This window comes from Oncorhynchus tshawytscha, linkage group LG30, assembly GCF_018296145.1.
Source record: "Oncorhynchus tshawytscha isolate Ot180627B linkage group LG30, Otsh_v2.0, whole genome shotgun sequence".
NCBI lineage: Eukaryota > Metazoa > Chordata > Actinopteri > Salmoniformes > Salmonidae > Oncorhynchus > Oncorhynchus tshawytscha.
In genome coordinates this window covers 27,555,945-27,578,225 of record NC_056458.1, presented here as the reverse complement: position 1 = coordinate 27,578,225, position 22,281 = coordinate 27,555,945, and the positions used below count along the sequence as shown (strand labels likewise).

The 22,281-nt window shown below is 41.6% G+C and overlaps 1 protein-coding gene across 15 annotated transcripts in view; it reads left to right on the top strand.

The window, feature by feature from the left end:
• LOC112228466 (neural cell adhesion molecule 1) overlaps positions 1-22,281 on the top strand; it is a 312,377-nt gene that overhangs the window by 243,885 nt on the left and 46,211 nt on the right. For 8 of the 15 annotated variants that reach the window (XM_024393810.2, XM_024393807.2, XM_024393806.2 and 5 more), the window contains exons 7-13: positions 936-1,096; positions 1,783-1,925; positions 8,924-8,953; positions 13,915-14,065; positions 16,135-16,319; positions 16,944-17,040; positions 18,049-18,216. In XM_024393810.2, coding sequence (XP_024249578.1) covers positions 936-1,096; positions 1,783-1,925; positions 8,924-8,953; positions 13,915-14,065; positions 16,135-16,319; positions 16,944-17,040; positions 18,049-18,216 — 935 coding nt within the window. The remainder of the gene's footprint in view (positions 1-935; positions 1,097-1,782; positions 1,926-8,923; positions 8,954-13,914; positions 14,066-16,134; positions 16,320-16,943; positions 17,041-18,048; positions 18,217-22,281) is intronic. The other 7 variants (XM_024393811.2, XM_024393808.2, XM_042309700.1 and 4 more) reach the window with 1 other exon arrangement.

Sequence of the window (22,281 nt, the reverse complement as noted above, 5' to 3'; positions counted from 1 at the left end):
CGAGCAGTTGCCGTACCAGGCAGTGATGCAGTGCTTTCATGAGCATAAATAAAGTGGCTTGTATCAGCTGGTTGGGGAGATCGAGGTTAATGTTGTTTTTTTGTAATCAAAGGGTAAGCATTCTCACAATAAAAGAAGAAATGGGTCAACAGTATGAATTCCATTTATCTAATTCCTTGAAGATGGCCAAAGCTCTCTTGTTTGATCTATCCTCAGCATAGCTGTTGACACAACTAGTATAGTGGGGGAAGAATTACAACACTACAGAGTTACTGTAGTGTTCCTCTAGTTTCTCTTGGAGTTTAAATGAATGAGAGGGATAGGAGGATGAGGAGACCCATCCGATCAGTGCTTGGCCTCAACGGAGGAGGAAGGAGAAAAGTGGGGTCGGGTGTCGGGAGGGGGGCCAGCAGCTCCAACCATTTGTAATTTATTTCATGGGCCGCTGATAGGCCTGTCATTTGGTATCCCTTGGAGAACGCTTCAGGATTGAAGCTCCTACAAGCATACAGATGAAGGACTGCTGTCCAAACCCAGTGTATGCACGTCTGATTTAGAGTTCAAGGAAAGCTCAGGCATGTCGTGGTTCAAAGGGTGCCGAAAAAAATCCTTAAATCCTTAACTTGACATCATACAGTCTATCACCATCCTATGGATGTTGTCCCTTTGTAAAACAGCCATGATATATTTACAGTGCAGAGCCAGAGAAAGAAGTTTAAAAAAGCTTTGTGTACGATTTCTGACGTGGAGATCTGGTCCGACGCTTCAAAGACTTACGGTTCTGAGCCAAGCATTTTGTTTACCAACTGCTTAACTTTGAGATAAAGCCCCCAAACCGATCTTAGTCACAGACTGAAGAGGACTGTTTTTAGCTTCATGTTGTGGAGACAAAAGTCTGTGATGTGAACTCTGTGTTTCTGCCTCTCCCCCCTCAGTAACATCATTGTCCTTGAATCGGACGATAAATACAGCTTGAATGACGACGGCTCGGAGCTGATAATAAAGGATGTCAAGAAAGTGGATGAAGGAGATTACACATGCATTGCCCGGAACAAGGCTGGGGAGAAGGAGGAGGAAGTCAGCTTGAATGTGTTCGGTAAGAGTAAAATGATTCCCATTAACTGCAGTAAAAGACCTTTGCGTTTTTGTGCTTTTTAAATGTTTTTCTTGGTTTTACTATAGCGATGTGCATACAAGCAATACACATAACATTGGGAACACCTTCCTAATATTGAGTTGCATCCCCTTTTGCCCTCAGAACAGCCTCAATTCGCCTTGGCATGGACTCTACAAGGTGTCAAAGGCGTTCCACAGGGATGCTGGCCCATGTTGACTCCAATGCTTCCCACAGTTGTGTCAAGTTGGCTGGATGTCCTTTGAGTGGTGGACCATTCTTGATACACATGGGAAACTGAGCGGGAAAAACACAGCAGCGTTATTGTTCTTGACACACTCAAATCGGTGCGCCTGGCACCTACTACCATACCCCATTCAAATTGACTTAAATCTTTTGTATTGCCCATTTACCCTTTGAATGGTACACAATCCATATCTTAATTGTCTCAAGGCTTAAAAATCATTATTTAACCTATCCCCTCCCCTTCAGCTACACTGATTTGAAGTGGATTTAACCAGTGACATCAATAAGGGCTCATAGCTTTCACCTGGATTCACCTGGTCTGTCTATGTCATGAAAAGAGCAGTTGTTCCTAATGTTTTGTACACTCAGTGTATATTCCATTGGCATCTATCAATTTATTGTATTTTTTCCTTTTTATCTAGTGCAACCCAGGATCACCTACCTGGACAATCAGACTGCATCAGAGCTGGAGGAGCAGATCACCCTGACTTGCGAGGCCTCTGGAGACCCCACCCCCACCATCACCTGGAGCTTTGGCCGGAGGTTCTTCACAGACGGAGAGCAGGTACTTTTGTCTGGGGACCAGGGACGGGCATGGAACCAGGGACCCGAGCTGTGGTGGACAGGATGTGTCAATCAAAGTGCCAACTACTGCCAACTGAATATTGATATAAAAACTTAAAGACAAGCACAGCTCCATTTCATCCATGGTATTATACCAAACACCTTTCAAAAGTTCCTTTGAGCAAGTCCAACAGTAATAGCCAGTGGACATGTACTAGTCTGTCCTGGTGGTTTCATGCATGGTTTCTTCGTCTAAAGGAGCCTCTAAACAGGATTTACCAGGTATGATATTCAGATGGTCAGGTAATGCAACTCCATATACATGAAAAATAAAACCTTGATAGAATCAAGCAGATGCAAGTCCTGTCATCCGCAAAAAAAATCCCTGTCTGATCTTATTAGGGTTCGACACTTTGATGATGCTGTTTGCATGGTCACTGTGAATCATAGTTTACACTCAATTCCCCCCCACCTCTTTCATCCTCTACCCAGTGTTCATTTGGAGGCATGTGTTTCAGGACATGGTCCTATCTGACGCTCCACTAGAAGGCTTTCATATCCCTTTACAACCAGCCGCTCCAAGTCATACTGTAGCTTTACTCAAACAATGAAAGAAATGCAGCAACATCAGCGATCCCTGAACCCCAGGTGCAGCTGCATCTCTCAGCATATTTCACCCAGACAAATGTAATTAGAAATTCCACATCAGTTGTTAAGCATCATTTCATGTTTTCTCATCCAAACGCAATCAAGCAATATCTATCGACAACTGCTAACAGCTCTTATCAATATTCAGCCATGGTGAGAAACTCTTTTCCCACTTTACACTCTCACTTTTACACTCACTTTCACACCCTTCCTCTGCTTTGCTCTTTTTCTCTCTCTATCTCTCTTACTAGGACAGAGGCATATCAAATTCCCCTGCAATTACTTTAGTCTCTTTGCACCTCTGCATTTCCGCTCTGTGTTGCTAACAGCACTCTTACTAATTATTAGCACTTCGGAAGGGGCATATGTGTGCATTGGAATGATTGGAGCAGAAAGCATTTTATAAAGGAAAGAAATAGGTTTTATACGTGGACTCAGAGTAAAGTTAGATTTTTTTATATATATTTTTTTATCCACTCACTCAATCCCTAGGTCAGTGTGTCCCCTTTAGTATAGTTTGTACCTTGTTTGTTTACTTTAAAAACGTGGATGTTTACATAGGCACCCGATGCATTTGACAAGTCAAGGTATTTCTAAAACAATTTGTGACTAAGACTATGCTTTATCTTAAGGACACGGAGCAGCATTAGCATTTTCTTCAAAGGGCAGATTTGATTCCAGATTGTGCGTGTGTATCTACATGCGGTTATGCATCTCTGTCACTGCCAGCATTATGCTCCTGCAGAATGATATGATATATTACACACCATCTACTGTATATATGAATAGCCCACCTCTGTGTATATTCCTATCTTGCAAGGATGTCAGATTCAAAGGCATTATCGCTGTTCTGCATTTAGAGTAAAGGCAAAGGACCTAATTTCAAGCCTATTTTCATGCTCTTATTGCTGCATTCTGATGGTGTCGTCGGCTTTTCTAAACCCATCTTTTAGTGTTCGATTCTGATTGTGAGTTGTGTAAGAAAAGTCAGCTGGTTTAGTCAGTTGAGAGAGATAATGTTTCCTTCTAGTTCAAGTGGTGTTTAAACATTATAAGCACTTTATAATTACCTTTTCATTTATAAGCGACCTGGTTTATTCACTACACCATATGTCAGTAATTATCCCTGGAATAAAACTTTGAAAACTAGCTCTCTGCTTCTTGTACAGAATCTCAAAGCATGTTTCTCCGCAGAGAATCTTACTATTTATGGTGTTTTTACACCGTAAGATATGAGTCTGAGGGGGAAAGTTTCCAAAGTACTTCAAAAGTGCATCAATAATTCTCTGTGAGACAACAATGTAGTGCGGTGCATTGCTTTACATCAGAAAGTGCAAAGAGAATATTTGATTCACATTTGCTATTGGAATAAACAAGATCTTTGGTGATGTATATAGTCATATATTCAGAGCCTTTGGAAAGTATTCAGACCCCTTGACTTTTTCCACTTTGTTACATTACAGCCTTATTCTAAAATTGATTAAATTTAACAATTTCTTTCACAATCAACACACAATACCCCATAATGACAAAGCGAAAACCTTATTTAGATACACTACTGTTCAAAAGTTTGGGGTCACTTAGAAATGTCCTTGTTTTTGAAAGAAAAGCTGATTTTTGTACATCAAAATAACACCAAATTGATCAGAAATACAGTGTAGACATTGTTATTGTTGTAAATGACTATTGTAGTTGGAAACGGCAGATTTTTAATGGAATATCTACATAGGCGTACAGAGGCCCATTATCAGCAACCATCACTCCTGTGTTCCAATGGCAGGTTGTGTTAGCTAATCCAAGTTTATCATTTTAAAAGGCTAATTTATCATTAGAAAACCCTTTTGCAATTATGTTAGCACAGCTGAAAACTGTTGTCCTCATTAAAGAAGCAATACAACTGGCCTTCTTTAGACTAGCTGAGTATCTGGAGCATCATCATTTGTGGCTTCGATTACAGGTTCGAAATGGCCAGAAACAAAGAACGTTCTTCTGAAACTCGTCAGTCTATTCAGTTTCTGAGAAATTAAGGCTATTCCATGTGAGAAATTTCCAAGAAACTGAAGATCTTGTACAACGCTGTGGACTACTCCCTTCACAGAACAGCGCAAACTGTCCATAACCAGAATAGAAAGAGGAGTGGGAGGCCCCGGTGCACATCTGAGCAAGAGGACAAGTACATTAGAGTGTCTAGTTTGAGAAACAAATGCCTCACAAGTCCTAAACTGGTAGCTTCATTAAATAGTCCCCGCAAAACACCAGTCTCAACATCGACTGTGAAGAGGCGACTCCGGGATGCTGGCCTTCTGCAGCAGAGGTAACTCTGGGTCTTCCTTTCCAGTGGCGGTCCTCATGAGAGACAGTTTCATCATAGCCCTTGATGGTTTTTGCACTGCACTTGAAGAAAATGTCAAAGTTATTGAAATTTTTCCCATTGACTGACCTTCATGTCTTAAAGTAATGATGGACTGTTGTTTCTCTTTACTTATTTGAGCTGGTCTTGCCATAATATGGACTTGGTATTTTACCAAATAGGGCTATCTTCTGTATACCACCCCTACCTTGTCACAATACAACTGATTGGCTCAAATGCATTAAGAAGGAAAGAAATTCCACAAATGAACTTTTAACAAGGCACACCTGTTCATTGAAATGCATTCCAGGTGACTACCTCATGAAGCTGGTTGAGAGAATGCCAAGAGTGTGCATAACTATCATCAAGGCAAAGGGTGGCTACTTTGAAGATTCTCAAATCTAAAATATATTTTGATTTGTTTAACACTTTTTTGGTTACTACATGATTCCATATGTGTTATTTCATAGTGTTGATGTATTCACTGTTATTCTACAATGTAGACAATAGTAAAAATAACAAAAAACCCTGGAATGAGTAGGTGTGTCCAAACTTTTGACTGGGACTGTATATACACACAGTATATTCACAATACCTAGTATAATGTGGCATCAACTACTAATAGGCCCAATATACAGTACCTTAACACACTTAGTCGCCTCTCTTGTGTGTAGTCTCAGGGAGACGCAGTTATCTCAGCATTCTACATCTGGGTCACGCTGCCCTACTTTGGTTTAGATGGACAATCCAACCATTTTAAAGTAGATGACAAGAGAGAGTGCTGAAAGAGGCCCCGTGAACAACAAGAATAAAAGTTTAAACCAAAAGTGACTAGAGGAGGAAGGAAGAGAGTGTTACATTTAAAATAGAACGTTTTCAGGGAGACAGTTATTTTATTGGTGGTGGTAGTGTGAGAAGTGGCTTGAAGAGAGATGGTTTTGAGATTTTGGCCTGTCATGAAAGACGCCCTGCATCCTCTTTCTTCAGTGGGATGAACTGTCTGCAGGAAACGTACATTAGATGCTACATTTCAAATAGACCCCTAGCCCTATAGCCCTTGCAGACACTCACTTTCTCCCTTCCACTCTTATAGCTCTGTTGTGGTTTTGTGTTGTTTCCACACCTCTCTTATCACCAGTATATGCTCCATGTTTTAAGAGGTCTTCTCACAACTAGACACCTATTAAAACATGGCTCCTTAATCACTATGAAAGAAGCTAACAATTGTAGAGGAAATTAACAAGCGTCACTCAAAACACCAACCACTGCTGTTAATCCTCAATTACTTTCATGGTGGCTCGCTACCTGAGATGTTGCTTTAAACACACGACTGATACTTTATTCAATCCATAGGACCATAGGTTAATGCATATGCATGCAGTATGACGGTCACAAGCCCATAGAGTTCATTAAGCCATTGCTATGTCAACAAACACAGAATAGATAGCAAATGTCCAATTTAGCATTTATCCTCAGTTGAACTGGGACTAGTGGTTGCCAGGCTCAAATAACATTCTTGAAGCTTTCTTATGCTGATGGCTCTCTTGGCTTCTTTGACAGCGCCAGTAGCTGGAAGCTTAGACGTTTAAAGAGGATGTGTGAATGTCTTGCAGCATTTCCTTCACTAAAAAGTAATGCTTGACTCCATAATAAGTAGCCGGGTAATGCTTTATAACGGGCTGGCTGTGCAGGAGGCACATCATGATGAAGTTTACTCTAGACTCTGATCTTTTGTCAGTTTTGTATTTTCCCCATAAATATTTAAGTTTAGTATTAGGGGAGGGGAAGCTGATCCTAGATCTGTATCTAGGGGAAACTTCACCCCAGAGCCATCAAGATGATGTGGAGGAAGGTGTCAAAACACCTCCCAGCTCACACTCCCCTCAATGACCATGCAGGAGGAAATGGATAACTGGAAGTCAGTAGGCAACACCACCATCCCTTGCTTGAGATCACAAGAGATGCTCCATCATGCTATATTTATCATTTATCACAGATTTTGAATACATTTTGTAATAATAATAGAACTGACTATTAACGTTTTATTTTCACTTGATTGATATTCTAGATTGTATTGTCGTATCTGGACCATCTTCCCTTCTGGTAAGGTGTATTACTCTAGATTGAAGGAAGTCACTTTAATTAAGAATCCCAAGCCACTTACAATTCCCAATGTCATATATCAGTGGAAATCAATGGAACCAGTCCAAGTCAACAGTGCATACATGACAGTCTTGTCTAAAACGTATAACACCGTCCTCCACTAACACGAATGATCCACCTGGATAACATTGCTTTGTCACTGCTCACTAACCCCAGTGTCTATCTCCTCCCTTCCATTCTGTATCTGTCTGCCTCTTTTTTCTGGGTGTCACCGAGGATTTTATTTACCGCCCTCTGTAATGGGAAAAACCTGCTGTTCCTGTGATAAAAGCTGTCAAAGATTCCGTTGGTTCTTTGTCATTCCGTCATCTGTCATTGAACTAGTTCCTTCCTACCTCTCTCCATCTTCCATTCATGTCCCTTTTGATTTAACAGAGTTGTGGATCAAATCTATGAGATTGCACATGCATATTCATCATGACACGTTCCACCAAAGAATTCATCTATTGATTCCTAATGTATCTCAAACTAAAACGGACTGCATGAAAACCACCTGGCAAGAAATAATGTTTTTGTACAATCTTTCCATACAGCAAACATCAGGGGTTGTATAACAAATTATTTTAGGAAGAAAAGTTCATATAAGGGGTTCTTTAAATATGTTACTTTAATTAGTATAAATGTTAAAACCTAAAGGTAATAATCAAGGTGTAGAATATCCTAGCAACAATATTGGCTACTGATTAGGCAAACAATGTCTTGCTCAAAATTAGTGTCAATGCCCTCATATTTCATTAATTAGCATTTAGCGTCTTAATAAGAGAGCCTCCCATCATGCATTGCAGAGCTTCCTTTCATGGTTTGGCATTTTGATCATTGGTCAGCGTACATGTCCCGTGGTGCAGGTGACCTTTGGGATGGGGTGAAAGAACAGCCTTGTCAGAATGCTGTTGGTTTGACACCTTTCGTCATGGAATATCACAAATCCCCCTTAAGAAAATGTTTTCATCCTATTCCAGCCTTGAAACTGCGTATCCAGTGTGTGTCCTTTGGTTGTTGATGATGATGCTGTTGTTTTTGTTATTGCTTGTGATGAGATGATAACATGGAAAACTAAAAATGAGAAAGCTGAAGCTGTTGGAAGCTGTTAAAGTAATAAAAGTCAAATGTTTGAGGGCAATTTTAAAACTAAATCTAGATAAGTCATCATTGGCGGTGAGGGCTTATTCACCTAAAATAAATGTTTAAATGGCCATGTCCGAATACCCAGACTTGCATTCAAAAATGAAGGCATTTTGAGTGTGAAAAAATATATTGTTTTATAGAATGTGAAATTTTGAACTGTAGTATGCTTTAAATGGCTGGATGCTATACTCTTTTCAGCTTTCATTTAGTATTAATTCAATGCATGCTTTTGAGGTAGAGAATAATCTTTTCATACCCACGACTGTACCAGACATGCAGTACCAAAATGAATGAATGGCGGGAAAACAACACAGTTGTGCATTAGATGGCGCCACCTCAGTTTGGGTGAGTCTAGTATGTTGATATTTGTTGCTTACTGCATACAATTTTACTAAACAGTACATTCTAAATAGCATGTAAAATAATTAGTACAGAGTGTGTAGTTTTAGTAAGTCATAGGCAAGACAGATTTCGGACATGGCCATGTTTTATTTACACTTCTTTAACATGTATTTTCTCATTAAACCCCATGCATCTTTGTTTTGAACATTGAGCTAATTTCACTGGACCTCTACAGGTAAAATACAGCCTGTATCAGCAGCAACTAACATGTGCATTTCAATGCAATGCATGTCTTGAGCTTTGTGTTTGAGGGTTAATTTTTAAAGGCCCGCTGTTTTGTGTGTTGTTCCCTGTGTGTTTGTCCTCTCCAGGCTTCTTGGACTCGGCCCGAGACGTTCGAGGTATGGCTACTGAACACGTAGCCAGACTCCAGATCCAGTGCTTCACACTGGATCTAGACAAACCCTGTTCACTGCAGAGCATCAGTGTTGGCTTTTTTTCCCCAAAGCCTTTTCTCAAACTCTCCAAAATCTACCACAAATATGATTCCAGACTAATGAAGTCAAATTCGGTAGTATGAAATGAGGTTCCTTTTGAACGTCCATTTTACATTAGATGTTCTGATTGCTAATTTGCAACTTGCCCTCAAGTTCAGTCCCTCCTCATTTTGCATTCATTCCTCTCATATCGTTGGTTTCATAACCACTTATTAGGTAGGTGTCGACTGTTCCCCCATAGCTGCAGATGCTCCAGGTCTACTTCCTTGTAGCTGTTTTCATTCCCATTCATGGTGTGATAACTGCCAAGCTCGTCCCAATGACTGTGAGTCCTGTTTAGCCAGGCAACATTGAAAAACCTCAATTAGCCAACACTCTCTGCTCTGCCGTGGACCAAGCCAAGCCAATCTAGCTGAGCCTTTTGAAAACACTAACCAGCCATGCTGTAGACTGCACAAGAAAACCCTAAAATAGAGATGCACCTTAATATTGTCTACTCCACTGCTTGTTAGAAAGAAAGAAAAATAAATACTATAAGAAGAATTCAAGAAATGCTTATGCCTTTCTGGTAAATATCTGAGGCATTTACTCAACAATCTCAATGTCTCTGTCACATTAGGCATAACTGTTGATTTTGTTTGAATATTCATCAACATGTGTTCTGTGTTTATAATGAATGATTCAGTGACATATGAATGGTGTGGATTGGGGAAAATAAGTTTCCCAGAGTTTTAACTACAGATGAAAACTCCCAGTTATCATCTTGCAAGCCGTTATTAATGAATCCCACTGCATGTACAAAAAAAATACTCTGAAGTTCTGTTCATTGGAAAACATAGCTTCTTGTATCTATAACATCTTCATTATTAATTCAGGTCTCAGCTGATCTTTACTCTGGCATCCAACCATGAATTCACATCAGAAAACCCAAACGCCAGTTTTTAGGTTTTGAGTATCAGTTCAGGAAGATGGTCATGTAGCCTAGATAATCACCCCACAGCCAACATACTGTATCTTCATAACTGAAATTCTGATCATTCAGAATTCAAATAATTTAATACACATACAAAAGTGTGTGGACACCCCTTCAAATGTGTGGATTCGGCTATTTCAGCTGCACCCATTGCTGACAGATGTATAAAATCAAGCACACAGCCATCCGATCTCCATAGACAAACATTGGCAGTAGAATGGCCCGTTCTGAAGAACTCAGTGAATGTCAATGTGGAACCATCATAGAATGCCACCTTTCCAACAAGTCAGTTCACCAAATGTATGCCCTGCTAGAGCTGCCCCGGTCAACTGTAAGTGCTATTATTGTGAAGTGGAAATGTCTACGAACAACGATTCCAGACTAATGAAGTCCAATTCGGGTTTATGAAATGAGACGCTTCCTTTTGAACGTCCATTTTACATTAGATGTTCTGATTGCTAATTTGCAACTTGCCCTCAAGTTCAGTCCCTCCTCATTTTGCATTAATTCCTCTCATATCGTTGATTTCATAACCACTTATTAGGAAGGTGTCGACAGTGGTAGGCCCCACAAGCTCACAGAATGGGACTACAGAGTGCTGAAGCGCGTAGCGTGTAAAAATCATCTGTCCTCGGTTGCAACACTCACTACCGAGTTCCAAACTCCCTCTGAAAGTAATGTCAACTCAATACCTGTTTGTCAGGAGCTTCATGAAATGGGTTTCAATGGCCGAGCAGCCGCACACAAGCCTAAGATCACCTTGCGGAATGCCAAGCGTCGGCTGGAGTGGCGTAAAGCTCGTCGCCATTTGACTCTGGAGCAGTGGAAACGCATTCGCTGGAGTGAATCACACTTCACCATCTGACAGTCCGACGGAAGAATCTGGTTGTGGCGTATGCCAGGAGAACGCTACCTGCTGCAATGCATAGTGTCAACTGTAAAGTTTGGTGGAGGAGGAATAATGGTCTGGGGCTGTTTTTGATGGTTTGGGCTAGGCCCCTAAGTTCCAGTGAAGGGAAATCTGAACGCTCCAGCATACAATGACATTCTAGACGATTATGTGCTTCCAACTTTGAGGCAACAGTTTGGGGTAGGGTCCTTTCCTATTTCAGCATGACAATTCCCCCGTGCACAAAGCGAAGTCCATACAGAAATGGTTTGTCGAAGATTTTGACCCGACTGCACAGAGCTCTGACCTCAACCCCCTCGAACACCTTTGAGATGATATGGAACGCAGACTGCGAGCCAGGCCTAATCGCCCAACATCAGTGCCCAACCTCACTAATGCTGAATGGAAGCAAGTCCCCTCAGAAATGTTAGTGGAAAGCCTTCCCAGAAGAGTGGAGGCTGTTATAGCTGCAAAGGGTGGACCAACTCCATATTAATGCCCAAGATTTTGGAATGAGATTTTAGACAAGCAGGTGTCCACATACCTTTGGTTATGTAGTGTATTTTGGCCCTCTAATGCTTAGCTAATTTTAGCGTAGCTTCAGTAGATAACTAGTGTTGCTAAATCCTTCTTTTCAGATGCCCAGTAGTGTTCTAGCTGTCTTAGTCCCTGGTATTATAGACACATAGTTTGTAGGAAAAGTAGTTTGCATTCCACATAATGTCATACCATGTCTTTGCTTTTGATATTTCGAATAAGCTGCTCTGATCTTTTCACCATTGTTTGAGTCAACATTTGCCTCGTGTACGCTGGTAGTGTCAATTACTGACATGGGCACCATGGGTAGAGGATTGATCCATGCCTTCCTGGGTTCACCCTCAATACGACGGGTCAGTTGGTCAGTTTAGCAAAACCCCACTGTAAGTGTGTCACGGCGTCCGTAGCACACTCTAGTCTGGCCTCCTTCAGACATGACACCTTTTGAGAGAGAAGCGAGACACCCAATCCCCAGCGGGCACGACCGTTTCTGAAGGCTTGGTGAGACATCGAGCTGGGTTTTTCACTCTTGTTCCTGGGCTCAGCCAGCCATCCTATTTTCCTTGAACTTTTATTAGAATGAGAAAAGGGGTTGGCAGAATGATGCTTCTGTGCTTTTTATTAGAGGAGATAAGAGCCATAGACACAGAATTGTATTATGGGACCACATTGCAAAGCCTCGCTTTTGCAAAGCTCCCTCACTCTCTCTCTCTCCTGTTCCTCTTGATATGTGACAACACAAGAATATCTGCACGAGGGGAAGGTGTGACATGAATCGTGCCTCAGCTTTGCTAGCGTGCGACCGACCCTCACAATGTAAAGCAATGTCCACACTGCATATATATTACATTTTCCCCCCGCCTCAGAACACATGTAATAAGAAAGGCCCTGCATGTGTAGCTTACCACCAATTACTTGGCGAGGAAGCTGCTATGTAGACAGCCCTGCATACTAACAGGTTATGGAGCGTGAGGCATAAACGGGATGGGATCCACGCTCCAAAAATCCTGTCTATAATTTAAAGAACTCAATGTCTTTGGATCATGACTAAGCCATCCCACCTTAAATCGACTTACCGAATAGATTGAATTGCAAAGCCCCAAATGTGCGATACAGACCAAATCCCCTCTGGCCATTGAACAAGTCATTTGTGGACTTAAGAAGACCTCCCAAAGGGTGTTACATGATGTCATACATACAGTAATAAACAAGTTCTGTCTCAGAAACATTGACCTGAAGATCATTTGCTGACTATTCCCCACAACTGATCCAATAATTAGATTGATGTAGATTGATGATGTACATGTCAGTGCTATTGATTTAGTGATACTGTGAGATGCATAGACTTTCCAGATAAGTTATGATGCACCCTTTACTCATTTGTTAGGGTCACCACACCTATTTTGATACTGGCGTCCTGCTCGCCATGAAACATTTGCAAGATGGCGTGACTTAGTTTAATGCGTTTAAGTCTACTACTGACAGTACGAGCATGATGAACATCTTACATCTTTTGACAGCTTATCTAATAGGGTTTCAGCTGGCATGACTAATACATCTATTAAAATGTGTCAGGGAAGAGACTTCTCAACGGTTAAAACGGGTCAATTAACTTTCATGTTTTCCTTGATATCAGTGTGTGCCATTCATTAACCAATCTTCCCATTAAATGCCATATTGAGTTTCAGTACCATTTTGATTTTGTCAATGAAATTAGCTCTTTATCATAGAATAAATGAAAACAGCCTTTGCACTTAGATGTGCTGCATTATTTATATTCAGGCTCATAAGACACAGGAGCAGATGCTTGCTCTAAAATTCCCTTAACACAAGATTAATGCTGCCCTTTGAAAAGGTTGTAGGGCACTCTTCAGATCCTCAGCCAGCTGTTTTTACAGTGCTGCACAGCCATTCTCACGACACAGAGAAGATAACACAATAGGGATGGCCTCACGTATCAATTCTGAATCTATTATTCAAATAAAGCAAAAGCTGAAGTGTGTGGAATGCTGTTTAGAAAATAGTCAGAGAGTGTTAGTACCTTAACAAGTAGATGTATTTCTGCTCATTGGTGTGAAGCTGTGTGAAGCTGTGTGAAGCCCAAAGCAAGCTGGAAGTATAGCTGTTGGATTTGTTTTCAGACATGCTTTTAGAAAACCTGCTGCATTGAATTGCTCCATTATTGATGTGTTTGGTTTTCCCGCCACCTCCTGCAAAGCAGCCCAGATAATATCTAAAAACATCCGGTGGATGTTTGCCATCTTTATTTGGCAGTATTTTGTTAAGGAATTGTGTAGAAAAAGACAAATCTAGGAAAATGAAATTCTGTCCAAATTCTGACAGGTGCACAGAAAAAAATACATTTTAAAACCGAAGAAAGAAGGTTGCACCTTGAGTGGTCAAGTAATCCCAAAACATGAAATAGTCAAAGTGTTCATTGTGGTTCTTCTCTTTTCTTCCTGGTAGAGTCTTGATGGGAACGTAATGGTGCGTAGTCACGCACGGGTGTCCTCTCTAACCCTAAAGTACGTGCAGTTCACCGATGCTGGCCAGTACCTCTGCACTGCCCGCAACTCCATTGGTCAGGACCAGCAGACCATGTACCTGGAAGTGCGCTGTAAGACACCTAACTTTTCACATCACACCTCACATCCGTTTTCACTGATACCATTTTTTACCAGTATCTTCAAAAGTTTCCTGAATCCTCACGACCATTTGCAAATAACAATTTTAAACTTTATCGATGAGATTGTCATGGAGAGGGATAGTCCAAGAAATTCTTGCTGGATCGGAAGTTACCAAAAGACACCTACTCTTGAATTTGACACACTTTACACCAGAAGCCATGGACCCATGACCTTTGACCCTTTGATTTTTCCTTTCTGCTGTGTCAGTAGATTTTAATGGATTGTTCACAGTATCTAGAACTCTGTAAGGACAGCTTTGTAGGCTTGCAAAAGATTGAATTGAATTTTCTGGCTTACAAACGGAATATGGGCTAGTAAATTTCAATGTTAATGAGTTCCAGACGCATCAGATTACAGTCACAGCCAGCTAACGGTACATAACACAGAGCTGTGCACAGGCAAGTGAGAGCCAAATCATGCGTAATCTCATTTTTGCACATTCAAATGTTCCATGAATATGGAGAAGGAAGAGGGAGAAAAAAATACAGTATGTACCCAATAATGAACGTCTAATTGGATTAAATTCCCTTTCCCCAAACACAGGCAATCTGCTCCGAAAACCAGATAGCATCACAATAAACAATTGATAGGATTGTGAGGACTAGTGTTTAGCCGGAGTCTGGCTAGTGGGTAATCAGGTTGTTAGTTCAGTGTTGCACAGTAATTAGTGAAAATAAAAGGTGCTTTGTCTTGAGCAGAGCTCTCTCCCTCCAAAATTAAACTCAACCAGATTGTACAATCAGGACAGTATATACACATAGGAGGATTGAGACAATTGAGACACTCAATTCCCATTATCTGTGGTGTGCGATCTTTGTTTGTGCTACCCATGTGCTGATAGGAAAGTGTTAATGTCTTTTCTGTTTGGCCTTGGCTCTTTCGGTGCACATCAGTCTGTTTGGCATGAATATCTTATTAAAACAATGATTGTTTTAGCTCTCCTCTTGATAAGCAGGGTTTATTTTGAGAAATCCATTTAGCGGGGCAGTCTAGAGTAATTGAATGGCAGGGTCGTGGGCACAGGCTTGTCACAGACTCAGAGAGTGGGATGAGATTGCGGAAAAGGAGCAAGGCCTTATAGGGGGAGCGGGATGGAGAATCTGCCGATTTAGCGATGTCCATCAATCCCAACAGCTGGGGACAGCAATGGCATAAAGTACCCAGGGTTGGAACTTGAACCAAGGCCTAGCAGTGTCATGGGAGACCTTAGTATCAGGGACATATTAGAGAGAAGTACAATATTTTACACAGTTTATGTGGGGCCAGTGAATCCCAGGGTTACTTTCTTACAATATAAAACATGCTTGACTAAAACACTTTAGGGATGTGTGCTAGATCAATAAATTGTGATAGCTCTATAGCAACTGCAGTGAATCGGTTAAATGGAGTGCATAGAGTGGCATTAAGTGAAAGTGTTTTACTGACCACTGGTTGATCTATGCTTGCCATTTAAAGGCAAAGCAAAGAATCATATACACCAACAAATAAAAAGTATTTTTTACACGGTAGCTTTACTATTCACTATGGTGCACAAATTGCATAATAAAACAAATGTATGTATCATGTAGAGGTGCCGAATGAAGATTCAGCCTCTGTCTTATCTAGTGTTATTTTTACACTGAGTTGCTGGCTCAAACTTTTTCCTTGAATGCAACTAACCACAGCAGCTTCTGTGATTGTATTTCATGGTGTAGCACAAAGTTATTATGCTCACGATATGATGTATACAGCCTTATGTCTTCATAGAAAAAACAGAATGGGCAACTTTTTTAATGTAAAATGTTTTTAGTATAGTGCTTACTGTGGGAGACGTATCCAGAACAATAAATAAAACACCCTGAGTACTAGTAATATAGTATTCTAGTATTTATTCAGCGTAGTGTTTCAGCTATTTATAGATTTTATGTCTGTGGTGGACAGGTTGCTATGTCTGCTGCAGTATGTTTATAAACAGAAGTCTGTGTGTTGACCTTCTGGTGACCCCCCCGTGCCATTGCAGATGCTCCTAAGATCCAGGGCCCAGTGACGGTCTACACCTGGGAAAGGAACGCTGCCAACATCAGCTGTGAGGTTCTGGCCCATCCGGGGGCCTCGGTGGTGTGGTTCAGAGATGGCCAGCAGCTGCCTAGCGCGAACACCACCAACGTCAAGATCTACAACACACCAGCCATTAGCTACCTCGAGGTATGGTACAATAGGGCTAAGATGGTTTAAGTGCCTTTCTAAAGGATGTAACCTCAGTAGTTACATTCCTCCTGGGATTGACAACTACTTTTTGGGTTATACAATTTACAATGTTAAAACGCAAGCTCAAACTGGGTTTCTCAAGCAGAACATAGAACATAATCTGCATCCCAAATGGCGCCCTATTCCCTATAGTGCACTAATTTTGACCCTATGGGCCCTGGTCTAAGTAGTGCACTATAATGGGATTAGGGTGCCATATGGGACACAACCCTTGAGTCTGTTCCCAGGACCTGGGTAGACACAGTCAGCATGCATGACCTGCTGTGCTGAATCTCGGGCAGTGAGACTTCCCATTCAAAAGTGAGTTTCATGCCCCGAGTCCCCTGAACCCAGAACACTCTCTGTGGCACAAAGAGGCCTGTATGAGCCGCTGGTACATTTACACTAAAATGCCTGGTTAATGGTGCCGCCGGAGGGTCCAACCGCCCCCACTACTTGATAATTATTGAGCAAGACGTGTGCAAGTGGTGAGGAACAAAAGGCACTGCTATCGTCTGGGGTACGTCAGATCACTGAAGGAAGAAGATGTTGTTGATGCAGACATCTTATTTCTTCTTCTAGGTCACCCCAGATTCCCAGAATGACTTTGGAAGCTACAACTGCACAGCCACCAACTTAATTGGAACAGAGTCCAAGGAGTTCCTCCTCATCCAAGCAGGTCAGTAAACAGGGCTTACTCTGTAATATACTGTACACAATGATTTCACCAAGATATATTCAGATTCATATGTATTCGTTATTGTTTAATTGATTGTGAATTCATTATGAAACTGTATAGCTGAACCAAGATAGCAATAGAAGTTTGTATTTTCATTTAAATGGAAGGAAAATCCAATGCATATAGTACAGCCGCCCAGTGTCATTACCACACCTCAAGCAGTCTCAACCATTTCTGGAACAGTTCAGCGGAGGCCCACCGTGAAGTTTGGTCTTGATTTTACTTTAGAAACCTCAAGTATTTTTCTCTGTTAGTTTCATACATCACATCTGGAGGTTGACTTACTGTTTATAGCTTCAAGATTAGTTACTTTTCAGTTGTTAAGGTGAAGTGCCATTGTGATAAAAACATAATGGGTATAATTTCCAGGGCATTTTCAGACATATTGGCGTTTAGTGCAAATTGAGGGCTGCTATTTTGGCGGACTATAAAGCAGTGCAGATGTCATGGGTAGGCCAAGTGTTTTTTTTGTCATCTGCAACACAGTGGTGACATGCACTTTAACACCTTTTTTAGTAGAGTGGCAATGTGTGCTTGTGAGTGCACCAATGGGAGAACCATGCTTACATTTTTTAAGCTCGTTTTTAAACTAGTTAGGCACCCTGTGTCAGTAAACCATGTGCTTCTCAGAATATCATCCCAACATGTTCTTGAGTGCCTGAGACTTGCCAAAAGGATTTGGAAGATATCATTTGCATTATTCCATTGCAGTTGGCACAGCATTTCACATGTACTGTAGCTCCCGTCACCTGTAGTAACATGAGACTGCCAGCACCTTGAAACCGTTATTGACTGATCTCTTCACATGTGGCCCTATGATTGGATGAATCTGGCACATTTCTCTTTATGATTGGTTGAATCTTTGAAATCCTTGATCCTGATTGGCTACACATCCTGTGGGTCTCCAGGGACAGGATTAAACCTGTATGTTTCCGTGGTGTTGTGTAGATGTGCCGTCGGCGCCCGCCATCGAGCGTGTGGAGCCTTTCTCCAGTACAGCCGTTGTAGAGTTTGAGGAGCCCGATGCCAGCGGCGGAGTTGCCATCCTCAAATATCGGGCCGAGTGGCGCATGAAGGGCCAAGACTGGACCAGCAGGGAGTACGACGCAGAGGATGGTGAGTCTCACAGACAGACAGACAGACAGACCAGAACAAGATGACATTGCCAGTAGACCAGAGCCATATACATACAGAAATGTTTCTGGAGTAGGCTAGTTTATCAAAGCAAGCCAGAAATGTGAACGTCAGCATTCAGTTTGAATAAGGCTTGTTCGTAGAAACAAGCCTAGAGTCAGAGCATTATCAATACCTTTCATATTGAGTCTTGGCCAGTGTTCTCTTGGAGGAGACAAATCCACCTCAATGGGTCCTGGATAAATAACGTGTAAATAAAATATAAGGGGAAAGGGGAGACCTATTCAGTTGCACAACTGAATGCATTCAACCGAAATGTGTCCTCCGCATTTAACCCAATCCCTCTGAATCATAGAGGTGCCTTAATCCACATCCACTGCACCCGAGGAGCAGTTGGTGTTGGGGGTTAACTGCTTTTCTCAAGGGTAGAACAGCAGATTTTTCCTCCTTGCCGGCTCGGGGATTCAAACCAGGGACCTTTTGTTTACTGGCCCAACACTCTTAACCGCTAGGCTATATGCCGCCCATCAAAACCTATGTAGGATATTGGGGAAGATATTAGAATTTGATTATCAGTGCGGCAGCACAACGCGCCAAATCTGCCAGGGGCTAGAAGTCTATGTGGGCTAGAATCCTGCGCGTGTCCATTTTTTGGAGCTACACTCGCCCCACACCGGCCACATCAATTCTGAGCCCCACCTGATATCCGACATAAGATTTTTCTCCGCAACCTGACCTACCAGCATAGATTTGTTCCGAGAGCCGATCTGTGACCTGCCAAATAGTATTGTTTTTATGACTCCAGAGTAGGAGTAGTAGCGATTATTCCCCTCCCTGCATGAATTGATTTGTCTGCATGACTTTTCAACATTTGGATAAAAGGAAACCATGCCATGAATTAATGATATCTTTTTAGTTTTACAATGAGATGCGGCTCATTGACATCTTAAATCGCTCTGTTAAAATGGGCCTTCTAATTACCTTTATTACCTAATGAAAGCCTATAGCCGACATAACAGACCCGGCGCCAGGATCAAGTGACCAAGGGGACAGTTGAAACTCCACATGTTTGGTGGTTCTTGCATTGGAATTATATTGAATTCTGCTTATATAATTATGTTATACCACAGTAAACATAAAGTTCAAATGCCGAGACTCCAAAATCATTGTTTTTGAAATCTGTAGCCTCTCTGCTGCTCTATATCAGCACGATGGAAAGCGCCCTACAGGTCAAATTTGACCCATGTATTGGCCCATTGATCGTCAGTTATCTTGGCCCAATGATCATCAGTTATATAATAAAAAATATTTTCTCCGCCCCATGGCAAAATGTGCAAAATTGTAGGAAATGAACATTAAAGCTAAAAAATAATGTATATTCGCTGGCACAAAGAGGGCCGTTATAATGTTTTTCTCGCAAGGTGGGGGGGGGGTGAAGGATGTGGGCCACTGAGGACCCATGAGCCACTGCGGCCCCTTATGAGTTCTGTTTTTTGTGGCCCCCGCCCCTATCAAGTTTCCCATCCATGATTTACAGCAAGTAAAACCAATAGGCTACGTAGAAAACCGGGGCGGCAGGTAGCCTAGTGGTTAGAGCGTTGGACTAGTAACTGAAAGGTTTCAAGCTCGACTCCCTGAGCTGACATGGTAAAAATCTGTCGTTCTGCCCCCGAACAAGGCAGTTAACCCACTGTTCCTAGGCCGTCATTGAAAATAAGGATTTGTTCTTAACTGACTTGCCTAGTTAAATGAAGGTTAAAAATAAAAACATGTAATAGCATCTGCAGTAGTCCAACCACTCTCTTCCTATGAACCAATTGCTATTAAATTAATGTTTTTGGACATAAAACCTGCGGCTAGGGTAGGATTCTAGACTAACTTGGTCTGGCTCCTCTGTTACAAGATCAGCAGGAACAGTCAGAGGTGGAGGTGGCTGTGGAGCCATTATCCTGATGGTGCTTGTGGAAGGGTGGGTAGGCTCTGCACATGGAGCTAGCTGGAGCTCGGCAGCATCATCACTGCTGGGCTTGGCAGCGGCCTTTGTGGTTTGATGCTGCTGCTGTTACTCATCGCTCTCCTCCTTTGTGTGGGTACTTTGGTGAAGCTACATTCTGATATCCATTGTGGCATATTAAATGGTTTGAGCTAGCTAAATAGACTAAGGCTAACAACACAAACACTTTTTACAGCTAGCTAACTAAGACTGAAGCAGCTTCAACGGTTTATTTGACCCCACTACCGGTCAAACGTTTTAGAACACCTACTCATTCAATGGTTTTTCTTTATTTTTACTATTTTATACATTGTAGAATAATAGTGAAGACATCAAAACTATGAAATAACACATATGGAATCATGTAGTAAGGAAAAAAGTGTTAAACAAATCAAAATATATTTTAAATTTGAGATTCAAATAGCCACCCTTTGCCTAGATGACAGCTTTGCACACTTAAAAGCATTTTTCCCCCCGCTTTTAATGGTAACAAGAGGAGTCATACCTAACTGCCCAGTGGCTTTCCATAGCCCTCCAACACACATCGCGGTGCGTGCTGTCCATTATACTGACAAAGCGCGGTGGAGAAACCACCAACCTGTCACTCAATAATTTTTACTTTTTTGCTATTTTTATATAGGGACACTAGACTACAACTGAGGGGGCTAAAGTTTGAACTGAGGGGGCTAAGTCACTTTAGACCCCTTGTGGAACCGGGCCCACGACATAACAAAACAAGACCTTTACATTCAATATTGTTTAGATAATCAAATAGTTTAATTGAAGCTGAAATAAACAATTCCCAGAATTGAATATTGGCAGCAAAAATACATTTATTTACCACTCAAACTTTGACCAGCACACTGGTTTAAACTTGATATGGCTGCATAAGGTCTGAATGAATGAAAGCCTGAATGAAAGTAATAATTAACTGATAATAAACTGAATTAGCCTATCGTCAACAAATACATGCTTGCACTTTTTGCTGGCTGTGTATCCAGCTACCGGGTTGTTGTCCTTGTCCACAATGAGTCCCAAATCCTTCCCAACCAAACTGGGGACTTTAATTGTGCAGCACCTGTTTCCACGATGGTGTAGGTCTATTTCATAACCTTTCTTTTTATTTATCCTACGTTAGACATTTTTCTGTGAGCTAGGCTAGCCAGGGAAAGTACACTTGGCAACTTATTTTAACGTGGGAGGATGAAACATACATTTCAGCACTACACAAATAATAGACAGTTCCCTGATCCACTGCATGCATGGCTGGTAGCCTATACAGTAGTATTTGGTAGCATTACCTTTAAATTAATAAACTTTGGCCAAACGTTTAGGGTTGCCTTCCACAAGCTTCCCACAACAGGTTGGGTGAGTTTTGGCCCATTCCTCCTGACAGAGCTGGTGTAACTGAGTCAGGTTTAGGCCTCCTTGCTCACACACGCTTTTCAGTTCTGCCCACAAATTTTCTATGGGATTGAGGTCAGGGCTTTGTGATGGCCACTCCAATACCTTGACTTCCTTGTCCTTAAGCCATTTTGACCCAACTTTGGAAGTATGCTTGGGGTCATTGTCCATTTGGGAGACCCATTTGCAACTAAGCTTTAACTTCCTGACTGATGTTTTGAGATGTTGCTTCAATATATCCACAGAAATGTTCTTCTCTTGATGCCATCTATTTTGTGAAGTGTACCAGTCGCCCCTGCATCAAAGCACCCCCACAACATTTATTTGTATTATTATTTTTACCTTTATTTAACTAGGCAAGTCAGTTAAGAACAAATGCATAATTTCAATGACAGCCTAGGAACAGTGGATTAACTGCCTGTTCAGGGGCAGAACGACAGATTTGTACCTTGTCAGCTCAGGGATGTGAACATGAAACCTTTCGGTTACTAGTCCAACGCTCTAACCACTAGGCTACCCTGCCGCCCCACATGATGCTGCCACCCCCGTGCTTCACGTTTTGGATGGTGTTCTTCGGCTTGCAAGCCTCCCCCTATTTCCTCCAAACATAACGATGGTAATTATGGCCAAACAGTTCTATTTTTGTTTCA